We start from the raw sequence: 21,858 nt of genomic DNA, 5'->3' as shown, positions 1-21,858 counted from the left end.
TCCCCGTCTGTGTGGTCCTTAACCATATGTCTGACGCCATATAGCCGTAAATAAAATGTGTTGAGTGCGTCGTTAAATAAAACATGCATCGATTTTAGATTGTTCAAACTTTCCTGCCAGATGCCTTTCTTCGTGGAGACGTCAACATTAAGGGAGAACGTCATCTTCTATTTGCCAGGGACAGACAGCTTACCAAACTGGCACTGGCACAGCAATGGTTTGTAGATGGGACATTTAAGATAGTAAAACGTCCCTTCTATCAACTAGTGTCTGTCCATGCATTCATTCGATCTGGTGGGCAAATGAAAATGGCACCTCTCTTCTTTATTTTGATGTCAAGACGACGTACGCTCGATTACAAGAAGGTGTTCCAAGAGATGACTGACGTTCTACCCTATGAGCCACAAGTAAAGAGCGTCGTCGTGGACTTTGAAGCGGCGACATGGCCTTTCAATACCTACTGCCCCATGTCAAGGTGCGAGGTTGCGTATTCCATTTGACGCAGACCATGTGGAGGCACTGTCAGGAAATAGGACTGCAGGTATTAATTTAATACGAAATAACTTAGTCTGTTCTTTTATAATTTATAACTTTAATTATGTATTTTTTTTTATTATTCACATTTTCTCTGTATATATATATATATATATATATATATATATATATATATATATATATATATATATATATATATATATAGAGAGAGGATTCGTCACGAGTATTTTTTAATATGGGAAATATCAACCGAGGCTTCGTTAACCTGTATTTGTCGAGGCTCTGCCGAGACAAATACAGATTAACAGGCCGAGGTTGATATTTCCCATATTAAAAAATACGAGTGACGAATTCTATTTATCATATCACTGTCAATTTTGTTTATTTTCCACTTAAATGATTAATAAACAAAACCCCAACGCTCGGACGTAACAATCTGTTATGACGTATGAATACATGTACATGTCAATCACTCAGCTGATAATCGGTTTGTCAATACACCTTGAAGGTTATCTATCCTTTCTGAAACTAGGTTAAAAGCGGAAACAAAGATTGTAGCTATTTAAACAATTTAATACTAATTTAACAGTTTTATATATAAACAATGAAATTATAATAAAATAATTGACAATAGCCAAATTTTTCAAAATAACTTTTCGCGGCATTTTGCCGAGTACTACGTCATTGTCAGACATAGGCCTATCTACGTCACTGACCTATTTAAGGGCTTCATCAAGTTCAGTCTTAGTCTGTCGAAAATAAGTCTTCGTCGTTTTAGGGGGACAACAGGACGTTTAGGCTGAGCCACATTTATTACGATGTTGCTTTAGAAAGAGGTAAGACTGTTCGGTTCGTAATGTCCCCCGGTTTCTTTTCATACACTGATGTAAAACTTGCACAGAATTACATCGAGTTCTTTGGGGGGGGGGGGGGGGGGGGGGGGGGGGGGGGGGGGGGGGGGGGGGGGGGGGGGGGCATTTCATGTATTGGTCTGGACTCATTGATTGATTGTAGATAGTTTTCAAAAATGCGCATGTCGTATAGGTTTGTTTTTGGCAGTATTCTTATTTTCATTTTCTGTAATGACATTACCAATCATCGTATCATCTACTTCTACAAATCTACGAGTTTTGTTTTTGGGCCTGCCGGATTGTGGCGTCTGCTTCGATGTCCGTGGATCTACTCTATCCCTTGTTTGCACTAACTAAACGTTCTGGTGACAATTCAGCTTGAATCATAACTATATAATTACCGGAAGGTGGAGTTGCTTTGATTGTAGCACTTCCTTTTTTATCGATAGTAACGCTATCTCCGACAGGTGAAAATAGTTCTACGTTTTCGGTATATAATTTGCATAATAATGTAATTTGCATACTTATGTTCTAAATATTTGCATACTTATGTCTCAAAATATGTGATTTATGTAATGGGCGTGCCCAATGCTATTCCTTAGTAGTGATATGATAAATATATATATTCTGTCAAAAAAGAGTATGTGACAATGTTCTTGCTATGGACTGACGGCAGTGTAGGCGTTTTCGTCACCAAACAGCGTCGCACGAGGGCGCTGAAATCAATACCTTGTGTGGCCACCAGCAGCAGCAATAGCTGCGCGACATCTCCTTGGCATAGACTGAATGAGTCTCTGAATCCGGACACGTGGAATCCTAGCCCATTCTTCCTGCAGTGCATGCGACAGTTGCGGAAGCGTCTAAGGCTCCGGGTACACGTCTGTCCAGTTCGTCCCAGAGGTGTTCAATGGGGTTGTGATCTGGCGATCTTGATGACTATGGCAGCACATTAATGTTCTTATTCTGTAGGAAATCCATTGTTACACGTGACGTATGCGACCTGTCATTGTCCTGCTGAAAGAGTTCACTCTGTCGATCCAAAATGGGAAGCATGTGACGGAGAAGAATTTCACCCCGGTAGCGTACAGCTGTCAGGTTGCCTTGTACGAACACAAGTTCACTTCTGCCGGTGTATGAGATGGCTTCCCACATCATGACACTCCCTCCACCGAATCTTTCAACGTGGGCGACGCAGTTGTTGGCAAAGCGTTCATTGCGGCGTCTGTAAACACGTTGTCGTCCATCACGTCGCTGTAGAAGGAAACGTGACTCGTCGCTGAACCAAACTCGCCACCAGTTTCCCAAGTTCCAGCCCTGTACATTCGTGCACCAGCGAACACGTAAATGTCGATGTTGACGTCACAGGACGGGGCCAAGTTATGATTTCCTAGCCCGTAAACCATCTTCTCGAAGTTGGTTCCAAATTGTTTGTGCAGACATCCTTCTCAAACCATGTATGCGTTCAGCAGTGCAGAACCCGGATGTAGCGATCTTGTGCTGCAGTTGTTATGCGAGGTCTTCCACTTCTGGGCCGGTCTTCAGCTGATTGAAACTGCTGGTACCTGTCCCAGAGACGTGAAATGGTGCTCTGGTGGACGTTCATGTGGCGTGCGACTGCTGACTGCGATTCACCTAACTGGAAACGGCCTATTGCAGTGTTTCGATTCGGCAGGCTTAGTCTTGGCATCTTGTAACTTGTCTACATTGAAATGGAAATGAGGCATCATTGCGAGCATTGCAGTTTTAACTACTCATCACTACCCCAATCGTTTTCCCCGAGTTTCACGTGCATTCGCCAAAATCTGACCATTTCACGCCGATTTCCTGCAATTGTTGCACAACGTGCCACAACGTGCGTAAAATTTGTTTTAGGGTGCATTTGGGCATGCTGTCCCATTCCAGGAACATTAACAAACATGGTCATTCAGCAACATTGTAAAAAACCCCGGTATTTTATAAATTCAAACACTTTTCTTCTTTCTATATCACCTATGCGTTTGGTTTTTGACAGAGTATATATATATATATATATATATATATATATATATATATATATATATATATATATATATATATATATATATATATATATATATATATACTGAACAACAAAAGAAACGCGAGCATTTTCAAATCGATGAAAATAATTACTTGTAACAAAATTAGAAAACAATATTATGACTTACAGGAAAATAATAAGTTTTTTAAAGGTTGCTAATATAAATTCACTAAAGCTAATCATTTTAATGTGTTTCTGACTACTATGAATAATGAAAAAAGGTCACCATTTGCACGTTCTTCATTAAGTCCGTGTATGTGTTACAGTGCAAGAAATTGATGTTTTGACCAACCTATTCGGTATAAAAGTCAAAACAAATCGATAGTGCGTTGTTAAAGCATATTAAATTGTGTTTTCTCAATGCCACTTCTTAGCACAGATGACAGACACCGAACCTAAGGTGTTTACAAGCCGGATGGACAGTCCCAAAAGTAGCCAGAGATGTTGGAGTACATCAGTCTACAATATATGGACTCGCCCAACGATTCCAACAAACCAACGCAGTTGCAGATCGACCACGAAGCGGAAGACCTAAGGTTACATCTAAAAGACAGCTAGGACAGACAAATTGTGACGTCACATCTACGAGATCGCTTTTTAACAGCATCCTCGATAGCTCAGCAGATCATTGGTACACGCAACAGACCAATCGGCAGTGATACAGATTGTCGCCGTTTGAGACAGACGTTATTAACTCTGTGCTATCTTTAATTAGCGATTTCCAATTAATTATGTGCAAACTGTCGTGTTTGTGAATTAAACCAATAACTTCGTTTATTGAGCAATTCAATGTTATGTTTTGTAAAATGATAGTTGGCATAATACTTCCAAATTATAACCCCACAATTGCACAATTCTATTATGATTTGGAATCTCGCGTTTCTTTTGCTCTTCGGTATATATATATATATATATATATATATATATATATATATATATATATATATATATATATATATATATATATATATAAACTGACGATCAAAAGAAAGTATACCAATTATTTTTATTATAAATAAACACAATACACGTTCATGGAAGGTTAGATAGGTTCCAGTATTGTTCGTTGTAATGCAATCATAGACGACTAGTCGCACATTGCTACGTTTGGGCGATGCCGCACGTGCAAAATGAGTTTATTCATAAAATTTATACTGCACGAGAAACATGATACTCATGCACATAAGGGTGTAAAAAAGGGTGCCATTGCTTAGAACATGCCTCAGTCAACAGTAAAACACCAGAGAACATGGCAAGGCTAACTGTTGAAGAAAGAGAGAGAGCTATTGGTATGGTGCATTCGGGTGCGAGTTATGCCCATGTGGTAAGAATCCTGAATTGCACGAAATTGACGATCACCAGGTTGATACAGCGTTACAGGGTGACTGGCAGGACTGCAGACAGACCATGAAGTGGAAGACCCCGCGTCACAACAGCCAACGAGGACCGACATCTCCGCATCTTACACTTACGTAACAGATTCTTCACTATGACGTCATCTGCAGCGACTGGCCTTGGACATGTCATCAGTCGACACACTGTACGTCGTCGACTACGACAGCATGGTATCAGGGCATATCGACCATTCAGAGGGATGACATTGACATGGCAACATCGACTTCGACGTTTACATTGGGCACGTCAGTTTCAACGTTGGCAACATTGGAACTGGCAACGTGTACTATTTTCTGATGAGAGCAGGTTCCAGTTATTCAGAGCTGATGGCAGGACTCGGATATACCGACGTGCAGGAGAGAGAACAGCTCCGTGCTGTGTTCAGGAGACTGAACCGTGTGGTGGTGAATCTGTGATGGTTTGGGGCGGTATCTGTGGCCAACAGCGGACAGACCTTATTGTCATTGACGGAAATCTGTCCGACGTCGGGTCCATGCTTGCATACTTGCACATGGTGGACATACATGCTATTGAAACATGTTCTTTGTGGTCAAATTTATTCACCTTCGTTATGAGTGGTCCTTTATGAAATCGCACATTTCACCCCTATTGCTGTTGTGAACTGTGATATTATCATTTTATGGGTTTTATTGAGTATACTCGTGTTTATTTATCGCCAAATTATTATAGGCCTACTTTCAAAATATAACATTTGCATCAACTTGTGTTTTGTGTTGTTTTTAATACTTTGAAAAAATAATTAGTATACTTTCTTTTGATCGACAGTTTATAATGTATGTATGTATGTGTGTGTGTGTGCGCGCCTGCGTGCGTGCGTGTGTGTGTGTATATATGCCAGCATCACATATCCGACCCATATTTTGGCAGCTGAAGCAGAAGGCACCTGACGCAAAGCTCAGCGACCTGTGCATGTATATGGAGCGACAGTGCATGACCAACAGCATGTAAAAAAAATTGCTTTGTGGTCTGTGTTCTACTCCAACGTGAGGACCAAACTGTAAATACGGGCCTATAGTTTCATGTTCTTTGTTTCCAGGTTGGCATCACAGGATAAATGTGAAAGCTGGCGAGCAACAGCTTGGTATTTACAAGATGATACCATGTTTGTATCAAGAGGCAACACTACTGCCAGTCCAGTGCAAGTTGATGCAGGAGAGGAAGACTGGGCGTCAGTTCCGGACCAGGGGCCTGCCCCCCTAAATTTTGCGACAGTTATAATTTTATTACATATTAATTTTCTCTTCTTTTTTTTTACGATCCCCTCCAAAGTTCCATTTTAAATTTAAATTTAAATTCAGTGACTTTATTACTGATAATAACTTAATTGACTGTCACGGTAACTGCACAGTTATTGCTAAATGTGTGAATCAACTCGCCATCGGGTATGATCAAAAATGCATGTAAATTACCAGCATTAAGCTAGTTGCAACTAGGTAATCGAACTCCGACGACTGTTCATAACACGTGCATTGCAGGGGCCACCGGATTGCAGGGTGGTGACAGATTATACATAGTCGAACCGTGGCTACGATGTAGTACCGGTGTTTTATTATAGAAATTGGCCTTCGTGACAGATTTCTAAACAGAAATTATGCCATTATTATAAAAATGTCTTTATAATGAGATGTTGTGTGTATATATTATCTTTAGTATCGTATGCAGATGATATAGTGTTACTGAGCTGATAATGAACTTATAATGAGCTGGTGTGTGTATCGTCAACGTCCCCAACTGCGTTATGCTTCCAACTCCGTTCACTTTGTTTTCTCGTGCACGGTTCGCGCAATCAACATACGATTTGTTTTCATCAGCATGTCGTTAATTTCAGAGGTTTTTCTTCACAGTTCAGGAACATTTTCATTAACAATAAAGTTCAGAAAAGTAAGTATCTAAATACAAAACTTTACAAACCCCTAACACCATTAATTTTACTAAGTCGTTTTTGTTTATTCCTTAAAATTACCGATATCGGGTCCACATGACTCGTAGAAATTGACTTAAACTGGAGAAAGATGAATTAACATTCGGTGCATATCACATGATCTCACACGTGCCACATCAACAAGCCTAAAGCATTAAACGTTTACGATTTTTAACACCCCTGTTGTTAGAATTTGTTTTCAATTATTATATTCGATCTGCAAAATGTATGCTACATTTTTGTGCCTCTGTTGTAGTGAATAGTTTTTATAATCCATTCATAACAATTGTAAATAATTTTGAGTGTATAAATTGTGTTAATTAAGAATCAATTGGTTAAAAAAAAAATATTTTTTAACTATTCACTGGTATAAACGTGATGCCTATCAGTAATGACATCAAGTGTTAGCGATGTGTGTTGATAAAACGCGGACCGGACCACAACGCTTGACAAATTGAATTTTTCCTTTTAAAAACATATTAAACTAAGTGTTCGACAACTGTGCATAGTTAAGACACATATTTTTGTTTATATAGTGGCATTAAAAATGGAAAATGACGAATCGCACATGCGCGCTACGACACTTTTTGCAAACGCATGCGCCTGAACGCAGTTAGAAACGTCGCACTCTTTCCTGTTTACCGGAGGGTGTTTCACTTTACTTTACTAGAATATATTTGCTTTACGTCCACATTGTAGATTTTTCACGTTAATTGATTGCAATCTGTTTTGTTTCACGTATCGTAGCTCAAAAATGTAGAATAGTATTTCCGTAAATATCTTATTCGTGTTTTTGTCGTTAGGTGAACGCAGTTTGGGACGTAGATGGTATATATTATTTTTATTATCGTATGCAGATGATATAGCGTTATTGGCATATAATTATGATGACTTACACTTATGCTTAGATACTATTCATGATTAGCGTATACACTGGAAATTAGCCGTTAATATTGAAAAGACAAAGATAATGGTATTTCAAAAAGGAGGGAGGTTGGCAAATAGTATGAAGTTTAAATATGGTGATAGTAATGTAGAAAGTGTAAGTAGATTTTCATATTTAGGTGTATTGTTCACACCAAATAGTTCGTATACTGAAATGCCAAAAAAGCATTAGTAGGTCTGGCACAAAAAAGGCATCTATCAAATGAGAAAGTACTTAAAATCATTTCTGTCACTAAAACCTAGTCATGTATGCAGTATTTTCGATAAGCTTATATATCCTATTTTATGCTATGGTTGTGAAGTATGGGGTTTTACTTCAGGGTTGTATTTAGAAAGAATGCATTTGAAGTTTTGTAAACAAACATTAGGGGTGAAACAAAAGCAATATTTGGATAATATTTATATTCAGAAATTTAGATAAGCATTGGTCAGACTTCGTGTAGCATCACATAGATTATCGGCTGAAACATGAAGACGGAATAAGCCTAACCCTATTTTATTAGAACACAGAACGTGCATATATGTAATGACATAAGAAGATGAATATCATTTTGTACTTTGTATGATAGCATACGAAAAAAGTATATTCCACATTAGTTTAGAAAATACCCTAGTATGTTCAAATTCATTGATTTGTGTAACGATAATAATGCTCAGGTATTAAGAAATTTAGCTCTGTATTGTTTTAAAGCATACCAACTAAGGAATAATATACTATCTAAAGCTTCTCCGTAACACGACAATCTTTACGTATATCTTTAATTACTTGTTCATGAAACAACCGTCTTTTGGGGCATATATATATATATATATATATATATATATATATATATTTGTGTCAATATACCACCACATTTTATTTTATTTTATCTGTGTTTATATTGTGAATGCCAATAGGCCTATTGCAATACACATTATTATTATTATTTATGTGTTAAATTAGTGTAATAAAATTTTATTGTGATACAGTTTCTGTTACAAAACGTTGTGTAGGCTAATAAATTGTTGCCAGTGATACAGCTGTTTTTGTAAATATTTTTGGACTGCCTGTGACATAAGCTATATTGATTAACATTATTACTAATGGGAATTAATTTAAGATTATAGTACCTATTGGCCGTTTTGACCAGTTTGACTTTTTTGTTTGGCCGTTTTGACTTTTTTCTTTGGCCATTTTGACTTGCATGTTCAGGGCCGTTTCATCATGGGGCCGTTTTGACCGCATACCGCTTTTTTGAACGATGCGCGTTTTTGTGCGATGCGCGTTTTAAGGATTATGTGGCCTTTAATGTTTTCACTGTAAGGGTTTCGCAATCGATTTGATACCTGAAGTTCGCATTTCCCAAACACATGACAAATTACACTGCTGATTGATGGAAGTTTGTATGTTTGCACACAGATAAAAGTTCACACGTATATATATCACAACACGCAAATGTATACAAATTCGCAATGTACATCAACTCAAAGTATATAAATTCAAATACGTGAAAACATTAGGGGCCACATAATCCTCAAAACGCACATCGCAGAAAAGCAGACAACGCGACTTTCCCCAAGGGACGCAACTCACATACACCTTCCGCACGTGGTCAGTGACGTCAAAGTACTGTGCGCAGCCATGTTTAGAATCACGTGATCAGTCCGCTCGTCCCCTGAGCTTAAACTATCGTTTTAAAGTTCAATATATTAGGCTATACAAGTGTCCAGGGAAATTATATCTGCTTGCATAAGTTTAAATTATTGGTTATGCTTTTGTATTCGCGTGTATATATACATGTGTAATGAAATTTACTTTTCGGGTCCCAATCTGGGGACCACGGGTTCGGCTACCCCTTTCGGTTGTAGACTTTTGCTGGTACTAAGAGTCGATTAATAATTCTCTAGAAGGCTGAAATTACTATAAACCAGACCGACTTGGCTAGCACAGAAAACCCAAACTAACCAATAAACAGATTACACATTTATTCGAGGGAGTACAAACAAATAACAAATATGTATGGTAGTCCTCTAAGAATCCATATATGAATCGACTACCACTAAATAAATAAATTTACACCCACACCCGAGCGCAAGTGGGGATAAATAACGTGCGTCGAAAAATGATCTAACCTGACCAACCTGATTGGTTGATTCAGTCAGGCCACACTCTTGCACGGACTTCTGCCGACAACATTTAAAACGGTTGCACGACACTTATTGTATTATCCCTCGTAGCAATGAGAAAATAACGTTCCTGATATTCCTAAGTGAGTAGAGTTAGATCATGCTGTTAATGTAATTAGTAAGAGATATAATCAGAATCTTAACTGAATATAATAACCAAGGAAAATATGAAAAGATAGACAGACTGAAAACCAGGAACGCTACACATGCTTTATTATTTATGTTTTTAAGGATTAATACCTTTCCACCAACTTTGATATGAATCTACAATTTTTAAATGAGGTTGTATTATTCGACATACTGGTTTTGCTTTCACAAAATGTACTAAAAAGGTAATAAATACTGAAAATGCACCCAGATGCAATGCCTTCACATGTTATTATTGTGCGAGTTTCACTCCCTTAATGGAGGATCGATCACGTGATTCTAAACATGGCCGCGCACTGTACTTTGACGTCACTGACCAATACACCCGTCTATAGCCTGTAACAGTTACAATAACTATTACTTACATTGATAATTTTCGTGTTCGCTGATAACAAATATTTCGCAATTTATTAGGCTAATCAATATTTCTAGGAAAAAAAACGCGGAATATCAACAATGTACCGTGTAAATACGTAGGTGCTGACTGGTTTTCAGCGAACACGAAAATGATCAATGTAATGGTAGGCCTATTTAACGTCAAGTATATGGTTATTGATGTATTGGAGTCAGTCTGATTCAAATTAGCACTACTGGTCTACCAGTAATAGTAATTAATTTGTGGAGCTAATTTTAATTAGATTGTTTTGGAGCAGGAATCTTTGCCTACCCAGTTGTAGGCAGAAATTCTGTGTTTTCGCTAGCTATATCTGACCGAGAGAGCGAATATAACCGTCCATTTGTCCATCTAGCTCTCGAACTGCAGAGTATTCGGGCTATGATGAACAGTTGTTTACACAACTCCAGTTGATAGGACTCATTGCTACATTTACCATAGTTTGACACTCAATAGCCGATGTATTTTTCGTGCTGGGGTGTCGTTAAACATCCATTCATTCATTCATTAGTTGATAGGATGTAAAGTACCGAAGAGCCCTCTGTCATTGCAACAGTGGCGTGGTAGCGTGACGTCACAACTGTTTAACTAGTTTCTTTAAAAACGCGTGCGTTAGAATTGTGTGTCAAAATCAATAGACACTTGACGTCACAGTTGCAAGAGAAGTCGTTGTGAAACGTGAGTCTTCAGGAACATAAAGTTGTTCATTTTACAGAAATACTTGTAATTAGGCCCGATACATTATAAAGTTTACAAGCTCATTTAATAAAACTAGTGACTAGTTAGCTCTAAAAGTTAATTGAATTAAAAGTTAATTGAATTAATCAGAATGCACAAACACGAAAAATATTCCTTTTAATTTACTGTGACAGCCTACCAAATTCAACCGGACATTTACACGTGTTTCGACAATAACTCTTGCTGCCTTCATAACCACGTCTTCCAATATGTGACTGCTGTACACAGATGTTAAATTATCTTCCTTTTTGAAGAACCTTTTCCCTTGGATAGTTTACAGTTGAACCTTTCCGGAGATTAAAGTGTGACCTTACGTAAATGATAGGCCTAACTAAAGATGAATTATTCATTGAATAGGAGCCAGGACAATGCGACGGATTCCGCCGAATATCACATTGACAGTACCGCGAAGGTCGAGATGCTGCTGCTCATTTTGGTAATGATGTTCATCGTCATCGTCAACATCCTAACGCTGATTACTGTCGCCATCCACCGGGTTATGTGGACCGTGCCCAACATGTACGTAGTTTCGCTGGCGATAGCCGATTTACTAACCGGCTTCTCAATCATTTACCAACTGTTGCCTATCTTTCCGGATCTGAAGCCAAAGTTTGACAGCAATAAATTCCTTTGTCTATTTAAACATTCAACGTTGTTTACATTGGTATCGACTTCGATTTTGAATATGATTCTCATTGCTTTCGACAGATGGGCGTACGTTACGTATCCTTTTGTATATGAACGACTGTCAACAATAAAAAGAGCTGTGATACTCATTGCATTGGCATGGGTCCTGGGAATACTTATTGGCACAGTGCCACTGTATGTCAATAACTGGAGACATGGTTGTAGGTTTTTTGAAGTACTGAGTATGGAATATCAAATATACGGCCAGGGGAGCTTTTTGGTGGTGTCTTCGATAATCATCGCAGCTTGCTACCTACATATATTTCATATTGTGAGAAAACAGAAAGCGGCCATTCTACGACAGAGATTACTTATTGCTAACCTCAATCAGACTAGTCTTGTTCCATCACCGCGTATTTCGCACTCCTCACCGCATCTTTCGCACTCCAAGGCGTCGGTGACGTCGATGCGGGAGGCAAAACTGGCGAAACTCCAAAACGACTTTGACTTGGTCAAAATGTTTGGTCTCGTCTTCGGTGTTTTTTTCTGCTGCTGTTCCCCGGCTTTGATATTGGGAATCGTCACGTACTCAACGGGGAAATACAAAGATGCCACGATCTACACTATTCCCATTGTTGTATTGAATTCTGGGATGAACTTTATTATTTACATATTGAGGAGCAGCCAGTTTCGGCAAGCAGTAAAAGCTACATGTTTCGGATGTCGACATGTAGTAAACGAACCGGTTTGGGCAGTAATGGTATCATCGCCATATACGTCCTCTCGTACAAGAGTGACGTGTGACAGTTTTTAAAATTATTATTATTTATTTACTAGTATTGTGGTATTTTAACAGCATTTTAGTATTACATGGTATTTTTTGTTTACAATTTATTATTATTATTATTATCTTATTCAAAATTATTATTACAAAATAAATGCAAAATTTTGTCGAGATGTAGAATAACCATTCCTGTACAACTGAAAGGTTAAAGTTCAAAGGAATCTGGATGTGCAATATTTCCAATAGTCAGGGAGCCAAATGTGATATACATGTGGGCTATTTCTCGCTCTAAGCAGTGGTATGTGTTGTCCTGTCTGTGGGATGGCCCATATACTAATGGAAAACTGTTGCGAGTTTCCTCTCCGATACTATATCAGAATTACCAAATGTTTGACATCCAATAACCAGGGGCGGGACATAGCTTAGTGGTACAGCGCTCGTCTGATGCGCGATCAATCTAGGTTCGATTCCCGTCGGTGGGCTCATTGGGCTATTTCTCGTTCTAGCCAGGGCTCCACAACTGGTGTAACAAAGGCCGTGGTGTGTATTATCCTGTCTTTGGGATGTTGCATATAAAAGATCCCTTGCTGCTAATCGAAAAGAGTAGCCCATAAAGTGGCGACAGCGGGTTTCCTCTCTCAATAGCTGTGTGGACCTTAACCATATGTTCGACGCCATATAACCGTAAATAAAATGTGTTGAGTGCGTCGTTAAATAAACCATTTCCTTCCTTCCACTAACCGATGATAAATAACTATACTCTAATCGTGTCGTTAAACAAAAGAAACCTTTAACTTTTGCACTGTCGTAGGAAGTAGGCGAAAGGAAAGATAAAATATATTACAAATGTTACAAATTACAAGTCCTAGATCGATGAAACCTGATTTATAGTTGTATCTGTGTTCATCTCAAAGCTATTAAGACAATTTGAAATATATTAAATTAAAATTTAAAAGTTAATTTGTCTTTGTAACGTGCTTTGGGATGAAAATCTATGACTTCAACGGCGGAAAATAAATTTATGGTAGGCTAGATATTTAATTCAGAGGAATTCTTGTCTTTTATTCTTGTGTAGATGTCAAGACTAAATGTGTCACTTGTTTAAAGGAACATGCCCATTTAATTATTAATATATTCTTTGCAAAGAAGTGCGAATTAGTTAAATAATAAATTGGTACCGACTTTTTGGAACATCTTGGATGTATTTATTGGTATCGGACATCCATGCCGAATGCATAAGACATGAGAGTTATCGTCCGTATTTACGTGTGAAGGTCGTATGGCCTAAAGTCCGAAACCAAATTGTTAACAACTACAATAAATTACTCTCCTACCTCTAATTACCGTTATATTCCACCAAAATTTTGTCCAGACACAAGTTGTGAAAAAAACTAAAACATTACAGTGACACATATTCCACATATGAGACTGTAACGATGTCGCCAGTATCGACTTCACTGAGATAGCATTGGGCAAAATACATGCTGTTTTGTGCCGTCTGCCATTTTGTTTTTTTATGGAATACTCTTCAAGAGGGGTGAAAGCCTCCAAAGTAAGTGACATAATTGATATAAAATCAATGATTTCTAGTGGTATTATTAAAGAAAAAGAAACCTAATAATAATAATAAAATTAATATGACGTCATCACGTTTGCTTTTATATCATAACATTTTATGACGTTGTTAGATTAAGTCATATCCTTTCAACCCTCTCGGAGAATATTCCATAAAAAGTCAAAATGGCAGCCGGCACAAAATTACATGCGTTTTGCCCTATGCGATCTCAGCGAAGTCGATATAGGTGACATGGTTATCATCTAGTATGTGGAATCTGTCATTGTAATGGGTTTTTTCAAGATTTCTGTCTGGACAAAATGTGGGTAAAATCTAACGAAAAATAAAGGTAGGAGAGCAATTTTTCGTAGAATGTTTTTCATGGAACGCCAAGTTTCATAAAAGGTATTTGGTATGTATTAGATCTATTTTTACACAATAAGTTAGTATCTTTCTTAGAAAATTATCAAATCATCATGTAACTACCATTTGACATCTACGTTAGTAGCTTACAACTGCCTCGTACCTGTTGTAAATTTTCACAGTAATTGACGACAATAGTAAGCTACGCCGCGTCGTGGAACGGGCTGACGATCGTAGACAAAAATTAAGGTCGCGATGGTAAGTATTTATGACGATAGTAGTGCTAAGATAGCTTCGTGGAACGAGGCCCTGGATCCCCATTAAAAAAGCTCGGACGCTTAGCTTAGGGCCCTCAGGCAACTTCCTATCCAAAAGGCAGCGGTAGCGTGACGTCACAACTGTTTGTCATGTTTCTTTAAAAACGTGACGTCAGAATTGTTTGTGAAAATCAATGGACAGTTGACGTCACTGTTGCGGGTGAAATCGTTGTAAAACGTGTCTGCAGTATTATAAAATTGTTAATTTTACAGAAATACTTTATGTAGGCACTATACATTATAAAGCATACAACAAGCTCATTTGATACAACTAGTGACTAGATTGCTGTAAAATTAATTGAATTAATCCGAATACACGGACAGAAACTTATACTGTGACAGCCTGCCAAATTCAACCGGACATTTACATGTTTCAACAGATGAACTGTTGCTGCCTAAATAACCACGTCTTCCAATAAGTGACTGCTGTTCATCACCGAGTAGACCTGCAAAGATGTTAAATTAGCTTCATTTTTGAAGAACATTTTTTGGTTTTCCCATGGATAATTTACAGCTGAACTTTTCCGAAAATTAAAGTGTGACATTACAAGTGATAACTGAAGATGAATCAGAGCCAGGACGATGCAACGGAATATCACATTGACAGTACCGCGATGGTCGAGATGCTGCTGCTCTTTTTGGTAATGATGTTCATCGTCATCGTCAACATCCTAACGCTGATTACTGTCGCCATCCACCGGATTATGTGGACCGTGCCCAACATGTACGTAGTTTCGCTGGCGATGGCCGATTTACTAACCGGCTTCTCAATCATTTACCAACTGTTGCCTATCTTTCCGGAACTGAAGCCAAAGTTTGACAGCAATAAATTCCTTTGTCTATTTAAACATTCAACGCTGTTTACATTGGTATCGACTTCGATTTTGAATATGATTCTCATTGCTTTCGACAGATGGGCGTACGTTACGTATCCTTTTGTATATGAACGACTGTCAACAATAAAAAGAGCTGTGATGCTCATTGCGTTGTCATGGGTCCTGGGAATACTTATTGGCACAGTGCCACTGTATGTCAATAACTGGAGACGTGGTTGTAGGTTTTTTGAAGTACTGAGTATGGAATATCAGATATACGGCCAAGGGAGCTTTTTCGTAGTGTCTTCGATAATCATCGCAGCTTGCTACTTACATATATTTCATATTGTGAGAAAACAGAAAGCGCTCATTCTCCGACAGAGATTAAGTATTGCTAACCTCGACCATACTAGTTGTGTTCCCAAACGGCATCGTTCGCACTCGGTGTGGGCGGTGATACCGGTGGGCGAGATGAGACTGGCGAAACTCCACAACGACTTTGACTTGGTCAAAACGTTTAGTCTCGTATTCGGTGTTTTCTTCTGCTGCTGCTCTCCGGCTTTGATATTGGGAATCGTCACGTACACAACGGGGAAATACAAGGATGCCACAATCTACACTATTCCCATTGTTGTATTGAATTCTGGGATGAACTTTATTATTTACGTATTGAGGAACAGCCAGTTTCGACAAGCAGTAAAAGCTACATGTTTCGGATGTCGACATGTAGTAAACGAACCGGGTTGGGCAGTAATGGTAACATCGCCATCTATGACCACTCATTCATCAAGGCTATCATAGTTTGTAAACACAATATATAAATAATAATAACAACAACAACTATTATTATTATTATTATATTATTATTATTATTATTATTATTATTATTATTATTATTATTATCATTACAACTTCTTGTTTGAATTATCGATTATGGCAAATGTGTCGATGTTTAAACAAAACACAAGAACATAGCAACCAAAAACAATAACAAAACAAAACACGTATAAAGCCCCCCCCCCCCAGCAAAAACAAACAAAATATAAATTAAAAAAAACAAAACAAAAAATAACAAAAAATAAACAAAATTGAAAACAAAAATCTCCAACAAACAGAAAAAAAACTGTAACTAAAACAAACAAAACAACCCTACACCAAACAAACTGACCCCCCCCCCCCCCCCCCCGAAAAAAACAAAAAAACTAAAAAAAAAACAATTCGCAGTTCGTGAAAATATGGTTTTCACACATCACTCGTTGACATAAAAATCGTATTCGAAAAAACCCATGAAATAGCCTCTATTTATTATTTCAAACACTGTAGTATAGTCAACATGGTCAGTGACGGACTATCATTGTCGTCTTATTCCGATTGCTGCAGCAGCCACTTCCTCAACAGAAGCACCCATGTTGGTAAAGTAACTTCCTGTTCCAAACTCATTCCTTTCGCTGTCCAGGACAGAACAGTTGGAACATGCCCAGGAGAGGTGAAAGGAACGCACTGCGTGCACTCTGGGAAATTGGTCGTGACATAGGCATTTCTGTGCTTCGAGCGACATCTACCGGTGACATCAGAATACTAACTTTCAAAATTATTTCAAGTCATTGGGTCACGGGGATTCCTATGCGATTTATCGATATAAAACCTGCTTTTTCACTCTGTTTTATAAAAACGTGATCTAAGTGTGTTACAGTTTTGTAGATTAAGCAAAATTATAATTAATTTTCGCGGGCTGAAACTAGGGCGTGCGACTTTAAAGGAACATTCCCGAGTTTGCTGCATTGTAAGATGTTTCCGACTAATAAAATATTTCTACGATTAAACTTCCATATTAAATATATTTTCTCGTTTAGAATATCGGTGGCTGTATATTCAATGTGTTTCTGGTCGTCTTAATATTTGTAAGAAGCCCAAACTGGATTTTGTCTTCAAATAATTTCATACGTACGAAAAAATAATATTTTATGTGATAAAATAAAATTTAACCTAGTACAAATATTAGGACGATAAAAAACACGTTTAATATATTTTACTATATATATATATTATATTTTAAGCCACTAATATTTTATGCAGATTACAATCGTTAAAAAGTCTCTGTTAGTCGACAACATCTTAAAAATTACCCAACTTCAAGTGAAGATTGCCAATAAAACGGGTTCTCGATGGCACTAACATATGCTAGTATACCACTGCGAAGCATTTTTTTAACTCCAAAATTGAGAACATGTTCGTCTCAGTTTTGTGCTGTAGGCCTATGTTCGCGTCTGGCTGTTGTACCGGTCCAAATAGGTGATTCTGTTACCGATTCGGACCTGCACAGGCTTGGAACAGACCAGCTTTTTTTTTTAAAGTTTAGGTGCCATACCCACAGACCACCTTAAATAATAGTAATCCCCAGGGGTGAAGTGGTCACTGCAGATACTATCCCATCGTGCCGGTCCTTTCCATTTCCACTGTGCTACTAAAGTTAGCGAAAACATGCATATTTCGCTTGCCGTTAACTGCAGCTTTAGTACATCCAACACTGAACAATGGTTTACAAAGTTTCACATTTGAAAACATCTCCAAAATAATATTCCATTCATACAACTGAATTCACTGGAATAACATTTTCGCGTATTAAAAAACAACAACAAACACGTGTTCCAAATTAAATGTGTGAAACGATCAGACTAGGTGTGAAAGGCTGTGCACAATCACACTTTCTGAGTATGCCGCAGACCGCGTCATGGGGTCACGTGACTTAGCTCTTGGAATCGGGAGCATTTTGGCAAGCGATGTTGAAAGCGTGACTTGTTATTGCGAATATATAAAAAAAGGTTAAGTTTTTTGGAATTTGTTTTATTGATGCTTGATATATATTGTAAAAGGTGTACGTAGATACCAAACAATAGTGAATTACATTTTCGATATGCGTAAGCGCATAGCTACCCTATAAAGGGGGGGGGGGGGGGGGGGGCTTCGGCCTCCCCATATAATTCTGTCATTGAGAATACTTGTTAATTATTTTTCACGAATTCACACTTTGGCGTGCATTCTCCAACTTAATTCATTATTCATTAAACTTTTAACGTAACTGCCAAATTAGTTAATATTTTAGATTATTTAACGGAAAAAAACAATGGCAAGGAATATTTACAAAACGTATATCCCAAAACGACGTGATCCTTTCGGGTCTAAGCTGAACGATTCGACCATAACATTCTCAGCAGTGGATGGCTGACATTAGGCATGTTAAGCTGATGACACATATATCCGTTAAAGTCCGTTTATCGCATCCGTTTATCGTCCCTAACACGCATTCGATAACGAATGATTTCGAACCAATGGTTTTTGATGAAGGAAGTGGATCGACCCAGACTGACCGGGCATCAAGCGAGCGCTGTACCACTGAGCCACGTCCCGCCCCCTGGTTTTTAATGAAAGAATTTTTTTTTTTTATTTAACGACGCACTCAACACATTTTATTTACGGTTATATGGCGTCAGACATATGGTTAAGGACCTCACATATATTGAGAGAGGAAACCCGCTGTCGCCACTTCATGGGCTACTCTTTTTCGATTAGCAGCAAGGGATCTTTTATATGCACCATCCCACAGACAGGGTAGTACATACCACGGCCTTTGATATACCAGTAGTGGTGCACTGGCTGGAACGAGAAATAGCCCAGGGCCCACCGACGGGGATCGATCCCAAACCGACCGCGCATCGAGCGAGCGCTTTACCACTGGGCTACGTCCCGCCCCGTGGATAAAAAGTTAAAAGACCGACACATATTATATATATATATATATATATATATATATATATATATATTCAGACGGATGGGCGAACGATACCATAATGCGACCCTTCAAAAACGGGCATATAAAAATAATCTAAAAGCATATTATGCAGTAAGAATTTACAATTGGCAAAATTGTGAGGTATATTAGCTGTGGGGAATGGTTATATCATAATGAATTAATTGGGCAACCATTACAACCGGTAGTTCAGTATTACAGTAGGTTTTATGACCACCAAAGATCTTGAAGGACGATTGGGGTCAGAAGAGAAATTTTTTATCAGTAAATCGCAAATTCAAACAATAAAAATGACTAAAACCAAAACAATAACAACTGTATGATCAACAGAATAAAAAGGATTGACAGAAATAATGTTCCACAGTGATTAATGGGCCTGCCTGGAAATTGTCAAAATCGAGAATGACACTCGACGCATGTGTACGGGGCAACTGCGTGATGCATGTGCAAACTATGGAATGTATTTCGGTGTATTGATGAACAGACCTGAACGTTCTTTACTAGGATATCTGTGGTCAAAACGTATGTTCGGTCTAATAGTTGATATTAACATTAATATTTCAGGTTGCCCTACTTTTTTGGAAGAGTATATAAATAATCTAAATCTAAATAGTGCCAACATGGACTTATTTGCCTGAGCAGCCAGACACAGCTGAGCTTTATTCCAGGATAATTTTGGAGTAAACACAATACCCAAATATTTATACAATGATACTGTTTCGACTCGCGCCCCATTATAAAACCATTTTTCATAAGATCGCAGAAGACCTCCTTTCCTAAACACCATCACTTTTGTCTTGTCAAGATTTATTCGCATTCCTGTAGCTTGACAAAAAAATTCAAAAACCTTAATGTTTAGCTGTAACTGTAAACAAAAGTCGGCAAGTGCAGCATCATCGTCTGCAAACATTAATATGTGCATATTTTTCAAATTTGCCGTAATAAAGATCCCATGATTACCAGAATTTCGGAAAAATCTGTTCAATTTATTAATAAAAATTAAGAAAATTTGTGGATTCAAAATACACCCCTGACGCGTATCGATGTTACACTTAAAATAATCAGTAAGACCATTTACTGTTTTTACACAAGAATATAATTTACAGTACATTGTTGAAATGCTATTTAAAAATTTGCCCGAAATTCCCACTTCACTAAGCTATCCAACAGTACATCATAACGTATCAAACGCTTTGGAAAAGTCTACAAATAAACAGTATAATCTACCTCTAGGTTTATATATATATTTCTCAATCACTGCATGAAGAGTAAAAATATGGTCTGTAGTAGAATAATTAGATCGAAATCCTGCTTGAGACTCTTCAATCACTAGATTTTCATCGCACTACCTTCGCAGCCGATCATTCAGAACAGCTGTAAAGATTTTACATAAAGAATCATCAAAGAGATCCCTCTATAATTTGTTGGATCGTCCCTAGAACCAGATTTAAATATAGGACATATTATACTTTTTTGCCCACACCGGCGGAAAACATCCACTATCTAATATATTATTGAATAAAGTTGTTAATAATGTTGACAGGTAGAAACTTGTTGCTTAAAAAAAAAAAATTATATATATATATATATGTATGTAGAGAGAGAGAGAGAGAGAGAGAGAGAGAGAGAGAGAGAGAGAGAGAGAGAGAGAGAGAGAGAGGGAGGAAGAGAGAGAGAGAGAATGGGAGAGAGAATGGGAGAGAAAGAGTAGAGAATGTGCGTGTGTGTGTGTGTGTGAGAGAGAGAGAGAGAGAGAGAGAGAGAGAGAGAGAGAGTGGGAGAGAAAGAGAGTAGAGAATGTGCGTGTGTGTGTGTGTGTGTGTGAGAGAGAGAGAGAGAGAGAGAGAGAGAGAGAGAATGGGAGAGAGAATGGGAGAGAAAGAGTAGAGAATGTGCGTGTGTGTGTGTGTGTGAGAGAGAGAGAGAGAGAGAGAGAGAGAGAGAGAGAGAGAGAGAGTGGGAGAGAAAGAGAGTAGAGAATGTGCGTGTGTGTGTGTGTGTGAGAGAGAGAGAGAAAGAGAGGGGCATTCAGTAATGCAGTCAAACCTGTATATATATATATATATATATATATATATATATAACCTTTTTTTTTTGAATTGCCATCCGGGCAAGTGGTGACAGCACTTTCACTTGCCCGAGTCTATTTTCACTTGCCCGAATAACATTTTCCAAAAAACCCCAACAATATTGCAACAGATTATAAGAGAAAACATTTATTTTGAGTATTTTCCTGCACTCAACCAACCCACTCTTTAAATAAATAACAGACATACCACTGTGACTCCTCACTGTCACTGTCAATACATTTGTGGTATTGTTCGTCACTTAACGCCATGGCACTGCAAGTATCATCATCGTCTGATGGGTCACGAACTATGCACGTGTTAGAAGTTAGAACACGAGCTACGCACGTGTTAGGACACGAGCTACGTACGTGTTAGGTTTGCGAAATCG

General features: G+C 38.0%; 2 protein-coding genes and 1 long non-coding RNA gene across 3 annotated transcripts; all 3 read left to right on the top strand.

Annotated features, from left to right (window-relative positions):
* Positions 1-823: 823 nt before the first annotated feature.
* On the top strand, positions 824-8,702 carry LOC121379353. The gene is made up of 2 exons (XR_005958835.1): positions 824-1,331; positions 5,858-8,702. It is a non-coding gene; the product is annotated as an uncharacterized LOC121379353 (long non-coding RNA).
* A 2,334-nt stretch (positions 8,703-11,036) lies between these two features.
* LOC121379107 (beta-1 adrenergic receptor-like) lies at positions 11,037-12,646 on the top strand. The gene has a single exon (XM_041507579.1). The coding sequence runs from the start codon at positions 11,470-11,472 to the stop codon at positions 12,571-12,573; it is 1,104 nt and encodes a 367-aa protein (XP_041363513.1). The 5' UTR covers positions 11,037-11,469; the 3' UTR covers positions 12,574-12,646.
* Positions 12,647-15,341: 2,695 nt separating this feature from the next.
* On the top strand, positions 15,342-16,394 carry LOC121379561 (alpha-1A adrenergic receptor-like). The gene has a single exon (XM_041508207.1). The coding sequence runs from the start codon at positions 15,342-15,344 to the stop codon at positions 16,392-16,394; it is 1,053 nt and encodes a 350-aa protein (XP_041364141.1).
* The last annotated feature ends 5,464 nt before the right edge of the window (positions 16,395-21,858 follow it).

This window comes from Gigantopelta aegis, chromosome 8 (assembly GCF_016097555.1).
Source record: "Gigantopelta aegis isolate Gae_Host chromosome 8, Gae_host_genome, whole genome shotgun sequence".
Taxonomy (NCBI): Eukaryota; Metazoa; Mollusca; class Gastropoda; order Neomphalida; family Peltospiridae; genus Gigantopelta; species Gigantopelta aegis.
This window is presented reverse-complemented; position numbering and strand designations above follow the sequence as displayed.

Excerpts from the sequence above, each read along its gene's own strand:
- LOC121379561 (XM_041508207.1), top strand. The coding sequence starts at position 15,342 with ATGAATCAGAGCCAGGACGATGCAACGGAATATCACATTGACAGTACC.
- LOC121379107 (XM_041507579.1), top strand. The coding sequence starts at position 11,470 with ATGAATTATTCATTGAATAGGAGCCAGGACAATGCGACGGATTCCGCC.